At 38.6% G+C, this 24,451-nt stretch overlaps 1 protein-coding gene across 1 annotated transcript; it reads right to left on the bottom strand.

The window, feature by feature from the left end:
* Positions 1 to 723: 723 nt before the first annotated feature.
* Positions 724 to 23,553, bottom strand: GALNT8 (polypeptide N-acetylgalactosaminyltransferase 8). The gene is made up of 10 exons (XM_056801009.1): positions 23,266 to 23,553; positions 17,446 to 17,612; positions 16,174 to 16,357; positions 15,297 to 15,485; positions 14,335 to 14,449; positions 12,376 to 12,561; positions 8,181 to 8,318; positions 7,488 to 7,583; positions 5,288 to 5,455; positions 724 to 1,006 (listed from the first exon to the last, which is right to left on the bottom strand). The coding sequence occupies exons 1-10, from the start codon at positions 23,502 to 23,504 to the stop codon at positions 833 to 835; spliced, it is 1,656 nt and encodes a 551-aa protein (XP_056656987.1). The 5' UTR covers positions 23,505 to 23,553; the 3' UTR covers positions 724 to 832.
* Between the last annotated feature and the right edge of the window lie 898 nt (positions 23,554 to 24,451).

The raw sequence follows: 24,451 nt of genomic DNA, 5'->3' as shown, positions 1-24,451 counted from the left end.
CTTTGTATAGCTGCTCCTTTGCATCAGGTACAGGAGTTTGTTTTTCCTGAAAGGAGAGAAAGCAGCTCGGGGACCTGATTGGCCTTCATTCCCCTGGGAAGCTTTCTGCTCTCTGGTTATCTAAAGGAAGAAAAACTCCCACTCCCGGGTAAGTTTGGAGTCCTTTGGACTTGGTGGGTACCTGAGACTACATAAGTAGCCACACTTTGCCCTGATGTCCTGCTGACCATACACATTTCTGTAAAGGGGAGAGGAGGGCTGCTAAATTTAGGGCTTTCTAAAATCAAGAGAAACACTGAGATTTCTTCAGGGATTCCCCTGATTTTTTAAAAGAAAATCTAAGGACCCAAAACCTCACATGGAACAAAGACTGCCCAGGAGTCTGAGTAAGTGAAGACATAAAGAAAGTAGAGAGTGCAAATATAGTATATGTAAACTCGGTACACCTAGCAGAATCCCAAGAACAGCTTTTACACTCTTCATCTATGGCTCTGCTTTCCCAACTGAAGCAATAATCGCACAGGATATCACATTTCAACAAGTCTCTAATATCTGGAATAACTATAGATGGTATTCTTTGGAATGTTATAAAAACAAAGCTTAACTATATATTCTTGACCCTCTTTCCTCATTCTTCTTCCCCAGTTTCCATCCAAAACTGCTCTTCCATACCTATACCCCATTTATGGCTATGACACTCATTTTCTATTATGCTAATGTCAAAACTTTTATTCCCATGTACAGGAGAGAGTCCCACTTAGTACATGTTTGAAAGTAGACCATCTTCTCATGGCAGGGATACGTATCCTCAGATCCAAGGTCCCTCATGTTGTCACCCGCCATTTCCATTCTTACTGAGGGTACTTGAGATCCCCCAATTTCTGACTGTGTGTTGGATTGTCCATCTTTGTCCAGTGCATTTCTGGAGGACAAGGATATGGGATCCAGGGGAACGCTTACTGACTTCTAAGCACCGATTAGTGTCCTTGTTGGTGATGGATGCTCCCTGGATAAGAAGACACAAGAGGAATAGTTTTGAAATAGCCCAGGCTTCATGCACTGGCAGCTCCAACTCTCCTCTTCCTGTATCTGTGCCTAGGGCTGTGCTTGGAAGAAACTCTCACATTCCCTAAGATGTTATTTAAGAAAAGATTCAAGGGGGAAGCTAGGTGGCCCAGTGGATAGAGAGCCAATTGGGCTTGGAGATGAGAGATCCTGGGTTCAGATCTGACATCACGCATTTCTAGCACTGTATCCTGGGCAAGTCACTTAACATCATTGCCTCTCCCTTACCATTCTTCCAACTTAGAACCAATACATAGTATTGATTCTAAGATTCTAAGGGTTTTTTAAAAATCCAAAAGAACTAAATAGAGAAGTTTATATTTTATCTTAGGGGCCAATCAACTCAAGTTGATGGAGTAGGGAAGTGACATGGTCAGACCTCCAATTAAGAGAAATTTCTTTGGCAGCTGTTTAGAGAATTAGACTAGAATGCGGAGAGACTTGAGACATGGAGATAATTTGTCAGGGCATTTCAATAGTAGGTCAGTGGTGATGAGGGCTATATGATTAGAAAGAACAGTTCAGATAAGAGATACGATGGAAGTAGAAATGTTCAGATTGGGTGATTCATTATCTATGTGGGGTGATGGAGTGTGAAGAGAGGAGAATAAAGCACAGATTATGAAACTGGAAGATTGGAAGAATGATGGACTTTCAACAGAAATATGGAGGTTGGGAAGAATGGAGGATTTGAGAGGCAAGACTATGTTTGGTTTTGAATATGATTAATTTGAGATACTAAGAAGATATCCCTTCTGAGATGTCCAACAGACAGCTAATGATATGAGACTGAAGCTCAGGAAAAAGCTTGTGTGTGTGTGTGTGTGTGTGTGTGTGTGTGCGTGTGTGTAATATTGTGAAGATATATATGTGTATATATACACACTATACATAACATATATTATACATATATAATATATTATATATAACATGAATTAACTATACTATTCTCACTACTTTAAGGTACCTAGGTGGTACAGTGGATACAATGATGGGTCTGGAGACAAGAAGACTCATCTTCCTGAGTTCCAATCTAGCCTCAGACATACTTACTAGTCGCATGACCCTGGACAAGTCACTTAAACCCTATTTGCTCCATTTTCTTCACTTGTAAAATGATCTAGAAAAGGAAATTACAAATTCCTTCAGAATCTTTGCTAAGAAAACCTCAAAGGAGATCACAAAAAAGTTGGACACACACAAAAATGCCCAAACAGCAACAACAAAATATCTGTGAGTCATTTGTATAGAGATGATCATTAAACTCATGAGAAATGATGAGGAAGGGTAAAGAGAAAAGTTTCTTTTTCAAATGTAGTAGAGAGGTATATGTTTTGAAGGGATATTCCTTTGCAAAAGTGAAAAGGTCCTTAATTGTAAAAGGGATTAGGGAGGTGAGGAAGGTTTGAGGAAAGAAGAAAAGGTTTTGAATAACTTCAGTGTGGAATGGAATAGGGAATAAATGAGTAAAAAAATGAAAAGGTTGCCTTTTTGCAGTGCAAAGTTGCCCAGTTAAAGTTAGAAAGGATGAATTGTTAGTTGGTCCAGTTAGCACGTCATTTGACTTCTTCCAGCTCCATTTGCACAGATAGAGATGGCAGATGGTGGGAGCAAGCTAGGGTTGGAGTCTTGCAAAGGATGAGTAACTATAGTACAGGACTTTAGGGACAGCTAATTGGTTCATTGGATGGACCGCCAGCCAGGCCTAGAGACAAGAAGTCCTGGATTCAAATCTGGTCTCAGACACTTCATAGCTGTGTGACACTGGGCAAGTCACTTAACCTCCACCCATTACCTAGCCCTTAACTGCTCTTCTGTCCTGGAACGAACACACAGTATCAATTCTAAGACATAAGGTAAAGTTGTTGTTGTTGTTTTTTTAATAGTACAGAATTGCAAGAGATTTAAGAATATAGGACAGTGTGGTTTTGGATGGTTAACCATTGGGTCAAGATTGGAAGGGAAAAAAAGAATCTGAGTCAGAAAAAAGATGGAACAATGTGAGATCACTAATAAAAATGAGGAGCAGGTTTAAGGAGGGTGAAGCATAGAGGGAGAGAGAATGGAGAAATGTCTGATTTTTTATTCAAATAACTAGAACATTTCTGAGTAACAGTGAGATCCAGAGCATGGTCATCCCTTTGTTATTTGAGGTGGAATAGAAGAGCAGGTCATGGGATTTGGGGAGAATGAGAAATTAGGAGGTTAGGAAGCTTCAAAGAGCATCAACATAAGTGTTAGAATCTTTTAGAATAAGGTCAGGTACTGGAGAAGAGAGGGGAATAGTGATTCATGGGCCAATATACTTGAGAGGGGAGCACTAAATAGTGCACAGTTTATTTGTTGTATTGAACTAATCTATACTTAAGCAATTGTGTTTTTACACCAAAAAGTAGGGCTTTTACATTTATACTCATCAAATTTCCCCTTCTTGGTTAATCTAGCACTCTAATCTGTCACGATTCTTCCTTTGAAATGTCTTCAAAACATGTCCCTCATAAGTGAAAAGAACAATCACACACACACACACAATCAAAAGTGAAATTTTCAAGATTATAAAGATTAAGAATGACTCAAAAGAAGAGATATGAGGATACTCCCAACCCACTCCTTTGCAAAAATGGGGGGAGCACAGGAATTGCACATGTTTTTTAGTGCATTTATTGGTTGTGTTTTTTTTTACTTTTCTTTTTCTTTTTTCTCTTTTAAAACACTATTTGTTATATGAAGGGGCTCTCAGGGAATAAGAGGAAGGACACTTTAGAAAACAATAATAATATAAAAATAAAATATATCAATAAGATATTATTTTTAAAAACAAATTCCTATTACTATATCTCTACTTAAACTTATCTTCTCATACTTAGATTATTTAAAGTCTCTTAACTATTTCCACATACCCATTCACCATTATTTCCTCTTTCTAATCCAATCTACACATATCTAATTATTCTCCTTAAAACATGGATTTCATCACTTAAAAACTGCTTTAAAACCATCAACAATTTCTTATGTTCTACATATCACATCTAAACTTGTCCAGGCATAAAAATAAGATATTATAGACATCCCCACAGGCATTAAGGGAATGGCACCCCTGAGATCTGGAAAATCCATATAAAAACTTTTGGCCCTTCCATTGTACCAGAGAAGTCTAAATTTTATTTTTCCTTTATGGAGTATTTATAGCACCTTACTGTAAAATTTGGGTTAAGTATTTGATTGTCGGCTATATATATATAAGTCAATGTACAAAAAAAGTTTTATTTTTGTTTTATTTTTTTCCCAATGGTTACTTGATTCTTGTTATCTCCCTTTCCTCTTCCCTCCCCTCTCCTGGAGCTGACAAGCAATTCCACTGGGTTATACATATATTATCACTCAAATCCTATTTCCGTATTATTCATAAGAAAGAAGTTTTTAAAAAATGAAATAAATTTGAAGTTTTTAAAATGAAACAAATTTGAGGGGAATAATACTGAGCACACCACACATATAACAAAAGACATTTATGATATATTTTTTTAAACCCTTACCTTCTCTCTTATTGGTTCCAAGGCAGAATAGTAGTAAGGGCTAGACAATGAAGAGTAAGTAACTTTTCCAATGTTCCACAACTAGGAAGTGTCTGAGACCAGATTTGAGCCTGGAACCTTCTGTCTCTAGACTTGGCTTTCTATCCACTAAGCCACCTGGCTGTCCCCATCAAAAGACATTCTAAAAAAATAACCTTTGAAATTCCTTACTGGTACTTACCTATGGAACCACCGTTCTTTTACTACAAATTTAATTTTAAGAAAAAAAATTGTGAAGCTGTTCATTTATGTTATTAAACGGTAAAATGCATACTGTATAGGTAATAGACACAAATAACACATAAGTATTAGTTACTAAACTTTTTAAGCGTTTTTGAGTCATTTGCTGGCTTTTGTGTTCTTTTTGCAAATTTAATTTTTTATCTATTTTAACTTTAAAAAGAAATTGTATCTATTTCTGATATGACTAGATAAAATATGTTGATATTATATACTACTATACAAATAATTTATGTATTTCTGAATTTTTAAACTTTTTCTATGTCATCCTGGGGCTTTCATGTGTTGTCTGCAGCTTCTGCAAAATTCTCCCACATTTTCATTTAATTTCTTTTGCCGACTCATGATATATTGAAACTGTGCCAGGGAAAATCACCATGTGGGAGGGGTAGCTGCATTTTAATTACCTGCTTAAAATTCCAATACATGTTTAGCTTTTTCAGTGTTGCGTCTTGGCATGACACTAATTCTGGTTTCCATCCTTCTCCAGGGTCTGTCAGGCATCGGTCACTTGAATATATGTCTGCATTGAGCGGTCCAACATACAGTTCTCCAGTCAAGTGATAGTAGACAAACTGAAAAGAAAGAGGGTATGTCCTTCAGTAGAAAGCAACCAATCTGGACAAAGAACACAGACATTGCTCTTAGGAAACCCTAATCTATTTGCCTATTCCATTCTGGGCTTCTTTCACAGCCTACCTTATACCATTAAACCCCAGCTAATTCCCACCAAAAGGGGAAAGCTATGACAGAGGTTGGAGTTTTCTTATTAAACCGGACATGTGATAGGAAAGAATAATGGCAGCTAGGTGGCATAGTGGATGGAGCACTGACCCTGGAGGCAGGAGGATCTAAGTTCAAATTTGGCCTTAGGTACTTACTAGCTATGTTGCCTGGGGGAAGGCACTGTTTGCCTCAGTTTCCCCATCTGTAAAATGAGCTGGAGAAGGAAATGGCAAACCACTTCAGTATCTTTGCTATTAAAACCTCAAATGGGATCACCAAGAGTCAGATATTCCCAGTGCCAAGCACAGGATATGGCATGAAGTATGTAATACTATGACACGATAAATGCTGAATAAAATAAATTGGCTAAGCAACAAAATGGAAAGAGTAAAATGGGGGGCAGTTGGGTAGCTCATTGGATTGAGAGTCAGGCCTAGAGATGGGAGGTACTGGGTTCAAATCTGACCTCAGATACTTTCTATCTGTGTGACCCTGGACAAGTCACTTAACCCCCATTGCCTAGCTCTTATTACTCTTCTGCCTTGGAACCAATACACAGTATTGACTCCACGATGGAAGGTAAGGGTTTAAAAAAAATTTTTTTAAGAAAAAAAAAAAGAAAGAGTAAAATGTCCTTAGACTAAGCATGCTGAAATGGAAAGTATAAAGTGTGAAGTCCTAACTATGTGACTTCAACTTTTGGAACCCTTCCATCTGTGCTCTTGATCTCTTTTTCCCTTTCAATCTCTTTGGAGACCTTTTGTTCACACTTATATTCTTGTTTTCTCTCTTCTGGGTGCTTCTCTATGTTAAAAGACCATGATGACCTCACCTTCCTGTTAGGGAAGTGAAGAAGTGAACTAGTCAAATAAAGTCACTAAGAGAAGGAAGGAGAAACTGGAGTGAAAAGTGTTGAGAATCAACAAGTTGAGAAGAAGGGAGTTAGATCAATTCCTGGAGCTCTAAATGACAAACATTGTCATGGAATAGAGAAAGCAAACTATTAATGTCGAATTCTAGTACTTACATTGATTGGATGAAGAAGCTAGGAGTCTGAAGAGAGAATTCACCATTACTGGCCCAGTTGGCTAATCCAGTTTGTTCCAACTTCACTCCCCCAGATTCTCTTATCTCACTGACATGTCATTGCCACTAACCCTTATTTCACATTTCATTCCACCATGGATCTGAGAAAATCATTGTGTCCTGGACTTTTCCAGAGAGAATCTGGAGGAGAGCTTCATTCACTCCCTAAGCCCTGACCAAGTGCTTACTTTGTACAAAACATGATGGTCAAAGTACAGATATGGAACCATAAAACTCAATTGGACATGAGAGTAAATCAATTCTCTTTTCAATTTGTTTTATCTTGCTGGCCCTACACCATGTGTCATCTCATATACTCAAACACTTAGACATAAAGGATGCCAACATGGACATCTTACCATTGCCCTATTGCCACACATATACTGTCCCTTCTTTTATTTTCTACCTCTTCTTTAGGGAACAATAATCAAATAAATATTCGCATTCCTACTCAAAGAGAATGACAATCTATTGCCCTAAGTTCTACCCACAGTGCCTACAACTGACTATGAATATTTATTCCCTTCCCTGACACTGGTCTTTCTTCCAAGTAGCATGTAAGCTCCCCAAACGCTGGGATTGTCTCACTTTTGTATTTATATCCCCAGTGCCCAGCACAGGACCTGGCACATAGTATGTAACACTATGGCACAATAAATACTGACTGATCGATTGATTTCCTTCACCCTGAATATTCTCCTCCCAATCCAAACTCCGGAACCCCTACAAAACCCAAGAATGCTCATGAGGGGCTGAGCCATAACCTGTTGTGAGAATCCCATCTATAAAGAATACCTGTTGTCTGTACCCATTGCAATGATTCATGGTTGGGGTATTTCCTTCGATGTTTCCCTGGTCCATGCAGATCATTTCATTCACAGAGTTTTTCATCTGTAGGAGTAAAAGAGGTCACTCCTGGTGAGCAAAGATGGAGGAAAGAGATGCATGATATCTACCAAGGGTTTGCCTTCTCACAATGGTGAGTGCCACAAGATGGAATTTAGCTAAATGAAAGCAGACCTGTGGGAGTCCAAAAAGTATTTTCTAGTTATTGAGAAAAAGGCAAGGAGGTCATAAAGTAGTGCTGGTTTGGTGCTTCTAGATCCTGAGAACATTGACTTGTCCCCCAGTTCTAGACCCTAAATAGATTCTTGGGAATGTGTGTGTGTGTGTGGTGTGTGTGTGTGTGTGTGTGTGTGTGTGTGTGTGTGTGTGTGTGCATGTGTTTAAAGTCAGATGATTGTATTTCTTAAACAAATAGGTGGGTTAGTTGAGATACTGAAAAGAAAAGATCGTAAAAACGGGAGATAAAATACAAGGGCAGAGCATTCTTATGAAAGAAAGGGAATCCTGATTATGGGGTCAATAGAGTGATGGAAATTGGGGAGAAACTTGAGAAAGTGGATAAAGAAAAGGAATTAAATGACAAAGGATCCCAGAAAGGAAAAAGAAAAAGGAAAAGGAAAAATGGGGACTTTGGGTACTTACGGCTCCATAGCCAACAATGTTCTGAATTGGCATCAGAACTGGGTAAACATTTCTGAGGTACCAGTCAAAATTTTTACACTTCAGTTTCTTGCGGAGTTCTAGCCAGGAAGACACCACTCCAAAATCCATTCCATGACTCTGCAAAGAAACCATATGGTTTAGGGACCCACTTGTGCCTTCAGATGTATAACTCCTTGATCACTATCAGGATTAATGGGCACTCCTGAAGCTGAATGAGTATTTGTTCAGGGATGTGAGCAACCTTCACATTCTGGAGTTTTCCTGAAAAGAGGGTAGCAGCAGTAGCTTGAAACCTTGAAATCAGTGTCAAATTGCTTGATATCATAAATATTTGCCAGAATTGCTTTGTGGAGGTTATCATATATTTACCATAAAGTTTCATGCCTCTCAACTGATGAAAAAGGCTATTTTCTATAGGTGACTCCATTGGAAACAGTTGGGATTTCACTCATAAATAAGAAGTCTATATTCTCACATGTTTAGAAAGGTAGCTGGTTTATCCTGGATTCTGGACCCATAATTAACAAACTGTTTTTATTTTAAACTTCTTTCTCTCTTATTCTTTCCTTCTTCTAGTACTTACCAAGACCTAAATCCACCCAGGTAAACACAGTATCCTTGGCCAGCAAAGTTTATACTTTCTTTCATGCATAACAACTCACTGATCCCAGTCATTAGAGGGGAAACAATACTCTTCACTCCTCAGTGCCACTTCTAGACTTTAGTTCTGTCCAAATTTATTACTGAATCCAAATCTTGGTGGCTATTATCAACTGACTTCCAGGACATGTTCTATCTTTTTACAGTGAGTTTTGTGACTGTTTTATAGGCTAGCTCACTATCCCAACTCCTGCTCTCATACTAGGGGGCATCAATATACATATTGATTTTCCCTAAATTTTCCCTTTATTGAGAACTTTCTCTTTTTCTCTTATCTTTACCTCACATCTCTCTGATGTCTTCCTCCACTAACTCCTCTTTCAATTTTGACTTACACAGAGATGGTTCTTCTCCTTTCCAAGGCAACTTCTCTACATACATCCTTGATCTTATTCCCTCCCAAATTCTCCAGCAGATTGCCCCCATTATCATATCCAGTATCTACATGATCTTCAATTTTTCTCTGTAAATTAATTCCTTCTCTGCTGCCTAGAAACATGACCATTCTACTCCATGTTTTTAGGGGGGGGAAAACTCTCTAAATCCTACCATCCATGCTAGCTATAATCCTATATCTCTTATCCTTGGTCTGCTAAGCCTTAAAAAAGACATATAATACTCAGTGTCTCCATTTATTTTCTACTCGTTTTCTTTCTTTAAAAAAAATTAAAATCTAATAAGGATTAAGTATCTTACCCAGGGTCACACAGGTAGGAAGTGTCTGAGGCTAGATTTGAACCCAGGACCTTCCTTCTCCAGGCATGACTCTCTACCCACTGAGACACTTAAATGCGCCTTCCACTCACTTTCTTGCAAAGTCTCTTAAATCTGGCTTTCAGCTTCACAATTCAACTGAAACTGTTTTCTCAAAAGTTATCAGTGATCTCATTTGCTAATCCAATAGTCTTTTCACAGTTCTCATCCTTCTGGACACCCCCAGAGCCTTTGACGCTATCAATTACCTTTAGATGTTCTGTCTAGTTTTTTACAACATTGCTCCCTCTTGGTTTTTCTCTTACCTGTTTGGGCTTTCTCAATCTCCTTTTCTAGATCTTCACAACCACCTACTAGACATTCCATGTTAGATACTAGGTGTCCCATAGGCATCTCCAACTCAACATGTTCAAAACAGAACTCATGACCTTTATCACAAGATCCATCCCTCTTCTGAACCTCTTTATTGCTGTCAAAGGCATCTTCCTCAAGTTTCCTCAGGTTTATAATTTCAGTATCATCTTCAACTCCTTACCCTCACTCTCACTAATCCAATTCATCATCAAATCTTATTTCTTTCTTCCAGAACATCTCCTGGATCCACCCCCTTCTTTCCACTCATACTATTATCCCCCCAGTTCAGACCCTCATCACTTGGACTGCTAAAATAAGTTTAATAACTGACCTCCCTGCCTCAAGTCTCTCCACGCTCCAATCCATTTGCACAATACACTGATTTTTTCCTAAAGGACAGATATCACATACATACTCAATAAACTCCACTAGTTGCCCATTATCTCAAGAATCCATTTTAAATCTCTTTCTGGCATTTAAAGTTCCCCACAACTTAATCTTTTCCTATTTTTAACGCCTTCTTGCACTTTGTGCTCTTCCACCTACTCCATGGCAAAGCCAGACAAGTCTATTCAATGTTTCCCCCATGTTCATGCTTTTCCTCTAGCTGTCCCGGAATCCTCTCTCTCTTCACCTCTACTTCTAGAACTCAACTTCCTTCAATATTCAACTCAAATGTTACCTTCCATTGTAGTCCTTTACTGGTTCCCCTCCCTCCTAGCTGCTAGTGACTTTCCCTCTCTGTTTACCTTCTGCCACTCTATAGTTATATTCTGTGTCTGCCATTTTTATGTGCATGTCATCTCCTTGGTTAGAATGCACGGGAACTGTTTTTACTTGTATTCCCTATGCTTAGCGCAGTACCAAGTTTATCTTTGTCTTCACTTAAAATAAACACTTAATAATTCCTTTCTGAATAATGGAAGGATGGATTGATACCATCATGGATATCAATACCATGCACTGACACTTTTGATATGGCCAATTTAATTCAATCTTCTTAGGACTTAATAAAAGGGTAAGAAAGCCAAGCATGATTGTGGAGCCCAGAAATTCCGATCTCAAGTCACATTAGCAAGCACACATTAAAGTAGTCAGTCAACATTAATGCACTGCTGGTGGAGTTGTGAACTGATCCAACCAATCTGGAAGGCAATTTGGAACTATGCCCAAAGGGTGCTAAAAGGCTATCTGCCCTTTGATCCATCCATACCACTGCTGGGTTTGTACTCCAAAGAGATAACAAGAAAAAAGACATGTACAAAAATATTCATAGTTGTGCTCTTGGTGGTGGCAAAAAATTGGAAAATTTGGGGATGCCCTTCAATTGGGGAATGGAGGAACAAATTGTGGTACATGTTGGTGATGGAATACTATTGTGCTAAAAGGAATAATAAAGTGGAGGAATTCTGTGTGAACTGGAACGACCTCCAGGAACTGATGCAGAATGAAAGGAGCAGAACCAAGAGAACAGTGTACACAGAGATGGATACACTGTGGCACAATCATACATAATGAACTTCTCTACTAGCAGCAATGCAACGATCCAGGACAATTCTGAGGGACTTATGAGGAAGAATGCTATCCACATTCAGAGGAAGAACTGTGGGAATAGAAACACAGAAGAAAAACAACTGCTTGATCACATGGGTCAAGGGGGACATATTTGGGGATGTAGACTCTAAATGATCACCCTGGTGCAAATATCAATAAAAAGGAAATAAGTCTTGATCAATGACACAAGTAAAACCCAGTGGAATTGTGTGTTGGCTATAGGAGGGAGGGGAGGGAAAGAACATGAATCTTGTAACCATGGAAAAACATTCTAAATTAATTAATTAAATAAAAAATTTCAAGCTAAAAAAAAAAGTAGTTAGCCAAAAAAGCCTAAGCATCTATTCATAACCCTTGTGCAAATGGTCATCTCTGTGACTCTGGATTGGGGAATGGATAAGCAAACTGTGGCACATGAATCAAATGATATATCACTGTACTATCAGGAAGGACAAATATGATGAATACTGAAAAGCATGGAAAGTTTTCCATGAAATTATATGGAGTAAATATTCCCTTTTATCAAGGAATTGTTTACATCATAGTACTCTGAATAGGATGAAAGGGTCTTAGAGAAAGCAGGCTAAGTCCATAAGATTACTGATACACACACTTTTGAAGATGACAATTAACTAGCATCAGCCTGCTTCACATACAAATAGAGATACCAGAAAGCTGTTATTTCTATATATCACCATCAGCCATGGGAAAATGGAGCTTGCCTATGAACCACCCTTGAGATGGTTGGTACCTTGTCACACATAAGTGTGAAATCTGTTGTTCTATCAGATGGCTCTCTGGGAGGAGAACTATCCCCCATGAGTCTTCTTTATGTCCTTCCCTTCTCCCTCCCACTCTGCTTTTCCCTTCTAGTTTGAATTCCACAACGAACCTCCAGAGGTAGATTCCAAGCTAAGTAGACCATGTATTTGTACTTATCCATCCAGACTTCAGCCACTTGAAGAGCGTTATATTTCATGAGGGGTAAAATCATCAGAGGAGAGGGTTCAATGGTTTGTGGAAAATGAGCAACTCGAGAACATGGTAAAATCTCAATTTTCCCTCCACATTGCCATACCTGCATGCAAAAAAGGAGGTACGTATCCATGTTATGTTTGGTAAAATGCAAAATATATTGGCCTAAACAAGGTTTTTGGTTTTTTGAGTATCATTTGGTTTTAAAAGTTCGCATTTAAGTTCCACCATTATGCTTTCTCTTGAGACACTTTTCTGGAATAACTCATACTATAAATCTTTTTCCTATCTTATCTCTTGTAGAGAACTTTTTTCTCAGTGATCAGAGAAGAGGTCCCTTTTGATTCCTTCCATTAACAGGATGAAGGAATAAAAAATATCGATCATTACATGAAAAAAATGCTCTAAATCCCTCCTGATTGGAAAAATGCAAATCAAAACAACTCTGGATTACCATCTCACACCTAACAGACTGACCAATATGACAGTAAAGGAAAATAATAAATGCTGGAGGGTATGTGGCAAAATTGGGACACTAATGCATTGCTGGTGGAGTTGTGAATTGATCCAACCATTCTGGAAGGCAATTTGGAATTATGCCCAAAGGGCTTTAAAAGATTGCCTGCCCTTTGATCCAGCCATACCACTACTATTCATTGTCACTTGGAGTATGCCATCATTTTGGACATAGTTTGGAGCAACAGCCTTACCATCCACCCTCATCAAACATACCCTGAAATTTGTAAAAACCTGATGTAATGGTATGTTTTAGACAGCTATGAACATTGAAAAGGGGGAAATACCAGAGAAGTTTTCATAGTCACATAATATTAGAGACTGTACTAAAAGTAGGCTCTTGACTCATACTCCTGTATTCTTTTCATTAGTTTGCATTGTTTCTCAATGAAAATCTGCTCATCAATTGGCTTACTCTCTAGATGACAAAATGTATAACCAAATATACAAAACCAGTTTCACTGCCCCTGACTTCCCTGGTGCCTTCTGTCCCCAATTTTCCTTTCCTTTGACTAAGTGGGCAATAGTGAAAGAAAACATGCTTTTGTTTTTCTAGTTGGGTGGCTCCAAGACCTCCCACAGATAACTTTTAGGCAGATGTTCATTGCGCCTGTAGAATCTAAACTTTTCTTGACAGGAAAAGAGGCAGAAGAATAAAATATTGGTCTCCTATTAAGTTTTACTTCAGTCCCTTTCTACCACTCAGTAGTATTATTTAAAATTTCAATAATCTGTAAGACTCCTACATATGAAAACCCATCTCTAGCTTCTTTCTCAGAGCATTGGTCTGGGAAATACAGAATTTGTCATTTCTATTCTAGAAAGAATACGTACTATAGCCCATTTCTAAACTCTATCTCCAAACGCTCTCACCTTCAATTCCAAATTTGATGGTCACTTAACGTCTCCAGGCCTTCCTTATTTTTCTCATCTATAAAATGAGAGCATTGGACTAGATGACCTTTAAAATCCCTTTTAGATCTCAATCTGTGATACTTTAGTCCTAAATTCAATTCAACAAACACTTATGTGCCTCCAATAGAACAAGATAGGGTTAGTGGGTTTCCAGTCATATGATTTATAGAACTAGATGAAATAACAAAAGGCATATGGAAAAATAAAAAAATACTAAGGAAAATATAATGAAAGGGTGACTTGGAGAAGCAGAACTTAAATATCGTAAAATAGTAACTATCGAGCTATTTCATAATTAATTGATTTTTTTTTAAATCAGTGAAACAGATTACACAAAACTGCATCTAAGCGTGCATTACAGAATGCTATTTGAGAAATCAAATCACAGTTTGATCCCTGTTGAACTGTATTTATAACAAAAACAGAAAGAACAGCAGAAATATACCCTCAGACTCAGTTCTGTTTTTTCTACTCCATAGAACAGCATCCCAATATCCAGAGACCCAATCTCCTCTAAGAATGTTCTGCTTGCAGCAAAGAAATCCGTGATGGTAGGACTCCTGCATGAATGCACAATTGAAGAGTTACTACTAACTTCTCTGCTAAAACGTGGGAAGGTTCAGGTTTAGGTGTAAAGGAGAAAGTCAATATTATTGCACTAAGAAATTTATAAAGATTGTATTTTATGGACAGAGGACCTAAAGGGAGATCTAGACAAACAGATCCAGCTTTACAACCTTAAGACCCTGGGCTAGACTAAACTAGAAACTCAAAACCTGGGAAACATTTTGCCTGAGGTCAATGAGTTGGTCCATAAGTGATCTTAAAAGCTCCACATAATTGAACAATTTCTGGTGGTTCACTGTATACATCTGTCTCAAGTTATTGTAAGGACACTCATCTAATGAGAAGGAAACCTAAACCGAAGCATAGCATTTCTGCCTCCCAGAGGTGTGGGACCTTTTTTTTTTTTAAACCCTTACCTTCTGTCTTGAAATCAATACTATGTATTGGGGGAGGGGGGGAGTTGGGTGGTTCAGTGGATTGAGAGGCCTAGAGACAGGAGGTTCTGGGTTCAAATCTGGCCTCAGACACTTCCCAGCTGTGTGACCCTGGGCAAGTCACTTGACTCCCATTGCCTATCCCTTACCACTCTTCTGCCTTGGAGCCAATACACAGTATTTTTCTTTTAAACCCTTACCTTTTGTCTTGGAGCCAATACACAGTATTTTTCTTTTAAACCCTTACCTTCTGTCTTGGAGCCAATTGGCTCCAAGGGTCACACAGCTGGGAAGTATCTGAGGCCAGATTTGAACCTAGGATCTCTCATCTTTGGGCCTGGCTCTCAATCCACTGAGCCACTCAGCTGCCCCCAGGACCTTCCTTTTGCAAACTCTCCAGACTTACTTTATTGGGATAATGTCATCCTTCAAGTTGACTGACAAATAGTCATAGTGACCATATAGCCTCCAATCAAACCCAGAGGAAGTCAGAGGATACTGGTCCACTTCCAAGGTGTTAGAAAGAATGTTGTCAATTATGGGTGACACGATCACAGTGTGGTCTTTCTGGATCCGAGCTAAGATGGGCTCTGCCCTAGAACAGAATCAGACAAATTTTAGATTATAGTGGGAAACATCAGTGAGAGGAGGTGAAGAGTATAACAGATATCTGAAGTCCTCCCTTTTGTACTTTATCCCATCATGCAGTAAGTCAGGATATCCAGCCAACCTGCTAATAAATATGCAAGGGTAGCTCAGGAACCTCTGAGGTCCGTAGGGCAGGAGTTTGGATCGGTACCAAGGAATGCCTGAGAATCCCTCTGCCACACATTGAGGATTCTCACCAAGCTCAAGATGAATTCTAAATCAGATACTCCTAAGTGTGAGATGTCTTTCTGTGTTTCTATCACTGGTAATACCTTAATGCTCAACCATCAAATAGCTCCTTGAGATAAAAGGGCGAGTGATTTGCCCCTCTCCAACTCAGACCCAGCAAACACAATAGAGCATGGAAAAGCACTTCGTCTTGCAGCACAGGTCTGGAGAAGTGTTCCTCTAAATTCCAGGGCTCTTCTGCGACGAACTCAGGGATCATGAACCATTCTTATGTATCACACTCACATTGGATTCAAGGGAAGGATAAGGACTACCATCCTCACTTAATATGGAGGATAGGAGGAAATTAGTGCCATCTTCCCTCTGGACTATATCCTATACCTGAAGAAGTGCAACCCTTCATGACTTCTCTTTCCTACATGCAAACGTAAACCCAGAGCACTTACCACTCAACATTCACTTCGGTATGGCCGTCCAAGAAGACCACCACATCTGCTGTGGCGACTTGGATCCCGGAGAGGCGGGCAGAAACTACTCCTTTCCTCTTGGTGTGACGGATCAGCGTCAACAGCCCAGAGTACTTGAGGTTGTAAAGCCGGATCTGTTTGTCTAGATCTTCCTTTAGGTCCTCTGTCAACAAAACACAACCCTTAGAATGCTTCTTCTTGCAATCACGTTCATTCTGGTGGTGAAGGATTTTTGTGCAGCCGTGATGTGTTATCAAATACCATGCCAATCAATCAATGAAATACCAAATACCATTACACAACTTACACACTGCAAGCTAAGCGAATTCTCACGATACTGAGCCGTTCAATAAAAAAATTCTACTGTTCAACCTTCTCTATGCCTTTTGCATCAAGTGAAGGTAGTTCAGACCTGACAGTTCTAATACTGAGGTGTATACGCATAACTCTATCCTCTTCTTCTAGGTCGGTTTGGGGAGGCGGCTCTCAATAATGCACTTTTCTCTCTGCCAACTCCACCCCTCCAACCTCCATCTTGTAACCTAATGAAAAGGGGCTTCTTCATTCTTATTTCAGAAAGAAGGAGTCAAAGCCATGGACATCTCAGTGGTTTTGGCCTGAGGGTAAGTTGGAATGGTATTCCCAACAGCTAAAGATATAGAATCTCCCCTGCTCAAGTTGCTATGGCCAATGAATTGACCATATTGATTATTGATCTATGAGAAATGTCATTAAGAGACTCATTGGGACTAAAGACTGTGTGTTCTGGAAATGGGAGGTCCAGAGTTCTCCCAGCCTCAGTTTACTCATTTGTAAAATGGGAATTATCATAGCATTGACTTCACACAGTTCTTGTGAAGATCAAATGAGATCATACATGAAATATTTTGCAAACTTTAAAGTGCTATATAAATCCTAGCTGTTGTTTTTTTTAAGCCCTCTTATTTTTTGTCTTAGAATCAATACTCAAGAATTAGTTCTAAGATAGAAGGCTGTTAAGGGCTGGGCAAATGCAGTTAAGTGACTTACTCAGGGTCACACATCTAGGATGTGTCTGAGGCCAAATTTGAACTCTGGACCTCCCATTTCCAGGCTTGGCTCTCTATCCATTGAGTCACCTAGTTGCCATCTGGTTGTTATTTGAAGTCTGTTCTGGCATACAGTCACATCAGCATTCTGTCTCTTTAGCATTCTCTGTTAGCTAACTCTAATTTGTCAGTCCAACCCTTCCCAAAGACAACTTTCACTTACCATTTGAACTAAAATCGTCCACTAGGATGAGCTCTTTCAGCAGGTGAGAAGGAGTCCTATTGATGATACTGGTAATAGTTCTCTGTAAAACAGACAGAGCTTCATCCCCAAATGTGATAACAACACTGAGAGTTGGGAGTTGTAGGGGATACTTCTTATTAAGACACCTGTAAGAGACCTAGTTATTTTTATATAATTTGGAAAAGACTTTAAAGAAATTTCCAAAAGTCATTCATCTTATTCATCCCCCCTCAATTAAAGGCATGATTGAAGAGTTCCTCATTCATACAAGACAGATGGCTAATCCCCAAGCATTTTTGCAGAGGAGATTCAAACAGTGACAATCAAAGAATTTTTCTCTATATTTTTTTGCTAGTCTAAATCTTTCTGACCACAGGGGAGACATTCTTTGGACTTCAAAGGATGTTTTCAATTGGATATCTGGGGACCTCTTCAAATTCAAAATTACCCAAATAGAATTCCCCTTCTTAGCTCCTGGAATCAGCTCTACTCCCAAATTCCTTACTTTGTCAGTATTATTTTCCTAGTCTTCCAGATTTAAAACCATAAAGACATCTGTGATTTCTCCCTCCAGTCATCAAATCTTCATGGATTTTCCTTCAGTCTGTCCCATCCTCCTCATTTCTCCTGGCAATGCCCTACTTTGTTTAGGTTCTCATACCTTTACTCCAGGATTAATGCAATAACTAGCCCACTAATTTGCCTTCCTCGGGTCTCTCCACCATTAATCCATACTGAATGAAATTACTAAATTAAACTTTCTGGAGTACTGCTTTCATTATCTCACTCCTCAGAGAAAGAATCCACAAAAACTTTCCAACAAGTATAGGATGAGATTCAAGCTTCTTAGGGAGGTGCATCAATTCATTTTAACAAATATTTCTTAAATAACTCTTCTGTGTGAAGTACTGTGGGGATAGTGTGGAAGAATATTGGGAATAAAGAAATGAAATAATACTGCCTCTGCCCTAAATGAGATTATAGTTCTATGGGAGAGATAAAGCATGTACAGAAACGACCATGATACAAGTTTAGTATAGTGTCTAGTATATAAGGAACATAGAAGGTGTTTTTAAAAGGCTTGTTCCTAGCTGTGTGACTCTGGACATGTTACTTAATCCCCATTGTCTAGCCCTTTACTCATCTGACTTGGAACAGATACTTAGTTTTGATTCTAAGATAGAAGATGAGAGAATTTGTCTAACTGATATAAGGAAGCAAGCCATAATTATAGAGCAGAGATCCAGAGTTCTTGGGAGCCAGAGGAGGCTGTGCAGGAAAAAATTTAGTTGGGAACCCTGGAAAGAATAGAAATGGGGAAAAGTGGGGGAAAGAGGAAGAAAGACTGGAGGAAGGAGAAGGGAAGACTGGAGGTAGGAGAAGGGAAGAATAGGAGGAAAGAAGACTGGAGGTGGGGGGAGGGAAGACTGGAGGTGTAAAATTAATTTTTAGTCTCTAGTAATAGAAATATTATATTTTAAGAGGTTTATTAATGATTATTAGAAATCAAGGAATAAAGAAAATACAAATAAGAAAAACCACGTGCCTAGGGCTGATTTGCCCATTCAAAACCCCTGTACTTAGCTTACCCACTACATCATTGCAATGGAAGAGGGCAAAGTAGGCATTGCTGCCAGTTAAATACTCCTTGTGACCTCGCCCAGGTGGAGACTCAGATGAGATTATAGGGAATTCTGGGAAGTACCAAGGACTTCTGGGGATTGAAGTCTAGGGTTCAAATCTTCATTTTACATTCCCCCCCTGAGGCCCAAGGAAGACTAGTCTCTCCACTGAGGCTTGTAAACATACCAACTTTGAAATTACAATAATTTGAGAATAAGAGGAAAAGAGAACAAAACCAAATGATCGCTAGGTACATTCACAAAAAGCCAGTTAGGGAGCAGTCCCCTTTGGCATAAGAGTATACATACAAATAAATGTTCAATCAACCACACCCAAAGTTCATTCTTGATCTTCTCCTGAAACTTGTGGTCTGTGGAAGCATCTTCATGGTGTCTTCTCCAAACAGTTCAGTTTCTGGATTCAGAGAGGTATCATGTTTCTTAACCTAAAATTACTCTCTTGAGGAACTTAAACTTTGCAATTTAAAATAATAATAATAACTTTACATTCCCCACATGAAGAGGGTTATTGAAAAACACAGGGATCACTTAGGGATGCATGGCTGAGTTATGAGGTATATGAATCAATTGGTAAGAGAAATCAAAAACATTAAAAAAATCCAAATAAAAAAATATAATTTCTGGATGAAATATAGACTATCAAAGTCTTATGTGTAAAAATTTCAAGTAAAGGAAAAATAAATCTATAACAGGTCCTTGAATCAGGGCACAATTAAAATTACATAAGCAATTAAGCATTGACCCAGTCAGTAGCCAGGACTACAGAAAGTTGCCACATTATGAAAGACAGAGTAGGGACTAGATTATAGGAGCCAGGTAGAAGCCAAATTTTGGTATTCTCTGTAAGTATTTTCACAAAGAGTGTGGATACAAGGAAGGCTTATGTCTTAACATATGTCAAGTGTCACAACCTCGAGTCCCACACTAGGTTCAAGTCCTTTGTATTGGCTTAGAAATACATCAATCCTACCTAGATTGGTTTCTTCTTTTCTGACCTATGTGCTCTTTTGGCACAATTCAGGTTTAGCTTTGTGCTTCTTTGGCCCTGTGCAATGGCTCTTTTGTATATTTTGTCCTGGAATCAGACAGAATCATTAAGCAAAGTCCCATAATTTTTTTAAACAATTAATGGCATCATTTTTATAGTCTCAAGCTCTTGGGGCATGCATTGACATTATAGCAAATATATTTTAAACTTATATTACTGCTAAGTCAAAAAAAGTTAGTGAAAATCTTAATACTGGTGACATGTGCTTCAAATATAAAAAGGAGAGGAAAAAATAAAAAACTGAAATAGTATATGCACATGCAAGAAAAATATAATAATAAAAGAGTTTTAAAATTCAAAAATATAGCTTATAATCATTGACACGCTGTTAGCTAAGGAATATAGAATACAAGGCTTTCTTATCAAAAATGAGATCCATTTCCTCTTTACACCTGGCCATGATCCACTGTGAGTGCAAGCAAATGAATTTCACAAAGTAACAGTTTTTTTTATAAAGAACAGTAGTTCAAAAATCCCCAAAATTCTCAATAGCCCAATTAATTACAATAGCAAACAAACCCACTATCATATTTTACATAAATTGTTGTATGACATTTAAAGAAACTGGATACTTGTCACAAGTTTTTCAGGTGTAGCAATGTTTCAACCTTGGCAAACATATTTTTAAACAAAGTAAAACTTATTTGGGTCTAGAACATCATCAAGAAATGTAGATATCATTCTGGTGGAAGTAAAGTGAGCTTAAGACTTATAAATGAGAGATGCTCCTCTTTTAGGAGTCATCTAGGGATATTATGCCTGGGATTAACTTCCCAGCTCCTTTGGTATGAGACTGTGATGTCCCAACCATTCACATTTTATAAATGTGGGAGGTGGGTATTATAATTTTATTTCACTTCAGCTACTAAAATGGACCTTACCTCCTGTTAGAGGCAGGCAAAATGATCAGAGTTGTTGAAAAAAAAAGTCTAAAAAATCATATCTAAAAAAACCCTTTAAATCAATTTGAGATATTTAGCTCATTAAATTCTCCAAAGGTTGTTATACAATTGTAACCAGTTTTTTTATGAAGTCTATCCATCCTTTAGGTGACAATTTACAAATTCAAAAATAGAAAAAACTGTTTTTATATATGGGCTTATTCAATAATATTTGTTCAGAATAGTTATAGGGGAAAAGCAACAGAATATAACAGTAGTTAAAACCCAGTACATTAAAAGGATTCAGTGTAACAGAATAGTATTGAATACATAATATATGAACTGAAACCAAAAAAAAAAATTAAACCTTAAACAAAACAATCAGTAAAATGCAATAAAATACAGATTTTTATAAAACATTGGAGTCTGAAATGCCTTAAAAATATAACCTCCAGTCTCTTTAAAGTTCATTGATTTTTCTTTTTTTCTTATCCATTTAGATGCCTATTGTCAGAAGGCAGAAGATTGGTAAGAGGTAGGCACTAGGGGTCAAGTGACCTGCCCAGGGTCACACAGTTAGGAAGTGTCTGAGGCCAGATTAGAGCCCAGGACCTCCAGTCTATAGGCCTAGCTCTCAATCCACTGAGCCACTGAGCCACTGAGCTGCTCCCCCATAGTGAGGGTGGGTTTTAGGAATCTCAAATTGGGCCAAAGAGTTGCAGGGAGATGAGATTATCTCCTAAATCTCAGGTGAGATAAATAAAAGAATTATTGTAGTCAAAAGATACCCTTTGAAATAAGTTATACTTATAACTTCCTGTTTGGAAAAGTCTCTTCCTTCTCGTTGACCCCCACGTGAAGGCTAATTGTAGTGAAGGAAGAACACCTCTGTTTTTACCAGCTGGTTTGTGACTCCTGAAGAAACTGGGGCAGCTACCAGCAGCCTAGGTCCTGGGGCTGGGCTGGGCAGGTCTAGCTCAGAGGCTGGAGATCATCTGGGGCTGGGCCGGGGCAGGTCAGGGCGGGACCGGGAGAGAGATCTGGGTCAAGCAGGTCCGGAGTGGATGACTGGAGCCCAGAAGCAGGCAGCAGGAGCAAGTTGAATCAAAAGGCTTTGCTGAAAAGACTTGGAGAAACATGGCTTAGAAAACATTATCTAGGCTATCTTAAAAAATTTAAGAAGTTCTTATCCAAATCTTGTGGTTGCCATAACTGTAAAATTAATTTTTAGTTTCTAGTAATAGAAATATTATATTTTAAGAGGTTTATTAATGATTATTAGAAATCAAGGAATAAAGAAAATACAAATAAGAAAAACCACATGCCTAGGGCTGATTTGCCCATTCAAAACCCCTGCACTTAGCTTACCCACTACATCATTGCAATGGAAGAGGGCAAAGTAGGCATTGCTGCCAGATCACTCCTTGTGATCTCACCCAGGTGGAGACTCAGATGAGATTATAGGGAATTCTGGGAAGTACCAAGGACTTCTGGGGATTGAAATCTAGGGTTCATATCTCCATTTTACAGAGGTAGGAAAAGGGAAGAGTAGGAGAAGGAGAAGGGAAGAGTAGGAGGAGAGAAGACTAGGGAAAGGAGGGGAAGAGTAGGAGAAGGGAAGATTGGAAGTAGGAGAAGGAAAGAGTAGGAGAAGGAGAAGGGAAGAGTAGGAGGAGGGAAGACTGGGAAAAGGAGAAGGGAAGACTGGAGAAAGGAGAAGGAAAGAGTAGGAGAAGGGAAGACTAGAGGTAGAAGGAAATAGTAGGAGAAGGAAAGGCTGGGGAAAGGAGAAGGGAAGACTGGGGGGAAGGATTTAAAATGAGTTAGATATCAAAGTGGACCCACCAAGATTATCTAAAAGAAAAGAAGGCTGAGATATTGCAATAGGGCTCAGTTCTCTTATCTGTAAAATGGAAAGTACAAGTAGTGGTAAGGAAAGCTGGATCTGATCCTCTCAGAGATCTCATCCTACTCTAAAAATCTCTTTCAATTCGTGAATTTTCTGTTCATTTTCCACTAGTTATGGAATTTTTAATGGGGCATTGAACCTTAAACCTTAATTTCCCCTTCTCCAAAATAGAAAACAAAATATTTCTAGAATGACCATAGGCCCCTCTACCATTTGACTTGTTCTTCAGAGCATGTTCTTTACTCCTCCAAAAGTTTAATCCCTAATTAAAAAGAGATTTTTGGGGGGCTGAATAGACCAGCACCATTTCTACTGTACCTGAAAGGACGAGTGTCTGGAATGGATCGATTCAAAGGCAGTTGGTCACTGAGGTAAACATTGTAACCGTACATAGAGAAGAGTATCAAAGCCTGGATCTTCTGGTCCTTAGTCAGGTCTTCACCCCAATTTTGGAAAAAATTTGACTGTACAAAAACTTTCTTCTGGAGTTTGTGATGTATTCTGTTTTTCAGGAATGCTGAATCATCCCCTCTATCCTCCACTTTCACTGGAGGCATGTTCACAACTTCTGTTGGTGTGGTTTCTCCATGGATTATAGCCTTTCTCACAGCTTCTTCAGCTAATGAATATGTGTGGGGAGGGGGGAGACAACAAAACAATCAAGTGAACCACAATCAGTTTGGTATTTCTTTCTATCCCAATTTTCCATAGATTAATCAAGAATTAAGAGGTTCTTTCTCCCAAGAGGAAGTGAAATATTAAGTTAAAACTGCCTGGGCCAGGAGGCAGCTAGGTGACTTAATGAGGTAGAGAGCGAGGCCTGGAGACAGGAGGTCCTGGATTCTAATATGATGTGTGACCCTGGGCAAGTCATTTAACTCCTGTTGCCTAGTCTTTACTGCCCTTCTACCTTAGAACTAGTAGTGATTCTAAGACAGAAGAGAAGGATTTAAAAATAATAATAATTCTGAGATGCCTCTCCAAATGAAAAATAAAAATATCTCCATACATTTATGCAATGTTTTCCTCATAATAACCTATAAGATACCTATTATAATAACCATACACACACTTATACATATACATATGTATGTATATATATATATATATATATGGAGAGAGAGAGAGAGAGAGAGAGAGAGAGAGAGAGAGAGAGAGAGAATTTTAGAAACCTACTACTTTCCAATTCATCCCCTTTCATTTTCAAATTGGTTTAATGATTAGGAAGCTTTCCTTTATGTCAAACTAAAATATGCCTTTATGCAACTACCTTTGTCTCATGCAGTTGCTCCTAGTTGTACCTTCTGGGGCGAGAAAAACAATTTGAGTCTCCCTTTTCCATTGATAGGCTTTCAAATACTTGAAGACTTCTATCGCGCCCTCCCTAAATCTCTTGTTTTCTAAGTGAAAAATTCCTGGTCTCCTTCAACTGATCATTATATGGTATTAGTGCCCAGGCCCTCATTAGACTGATTGTCCTTCTTTGAGTCCACAAGTCCTTCTT

The sequence above is a fragment of the Monodelphis domestica genome, chromosome 5 (genome assembly GCF_027887165.1).
Source record: "Monodelphis domestica isolate mMonDom1 chromosome 5, mMonDom1.pri, whole genome shotgun sequence".
Lineage (NCBI taxonomy): Eukaryota > Metazoa > Chordata > Mammalia > Didelphimorphia > Didelphidae > Monodelphis > Monodelphis domestica.
This window is presented reverse-complemented; position numbering and strand designations above follow the sequence as displayed.

Bases quoted from the DNA above. Each gene is read 5' to 3' on its own strand.
- GALNT8 (XM_056801009.1), bottom strand. From the start codon at position 23,504: ATGCCTCCAGTGAAAGTGGAGGATAGAGGGGATGATTCAGCATTCCTG. The intron at 17,613-23,265 runs GTACAGTAGAAA...GGTCTCTTACAG, and splicing joins CCAGACACTCGTCCTTTCAG to GTGTCTTAATAAGAAGTATC. The intron at 12,562-14,334 runs GTATATTTCTGC...TTTTGCATGCAG, and splicing joins AAACAGAACTGAGTCTGAGG to GTATGGCAATGTGGAGGGAA.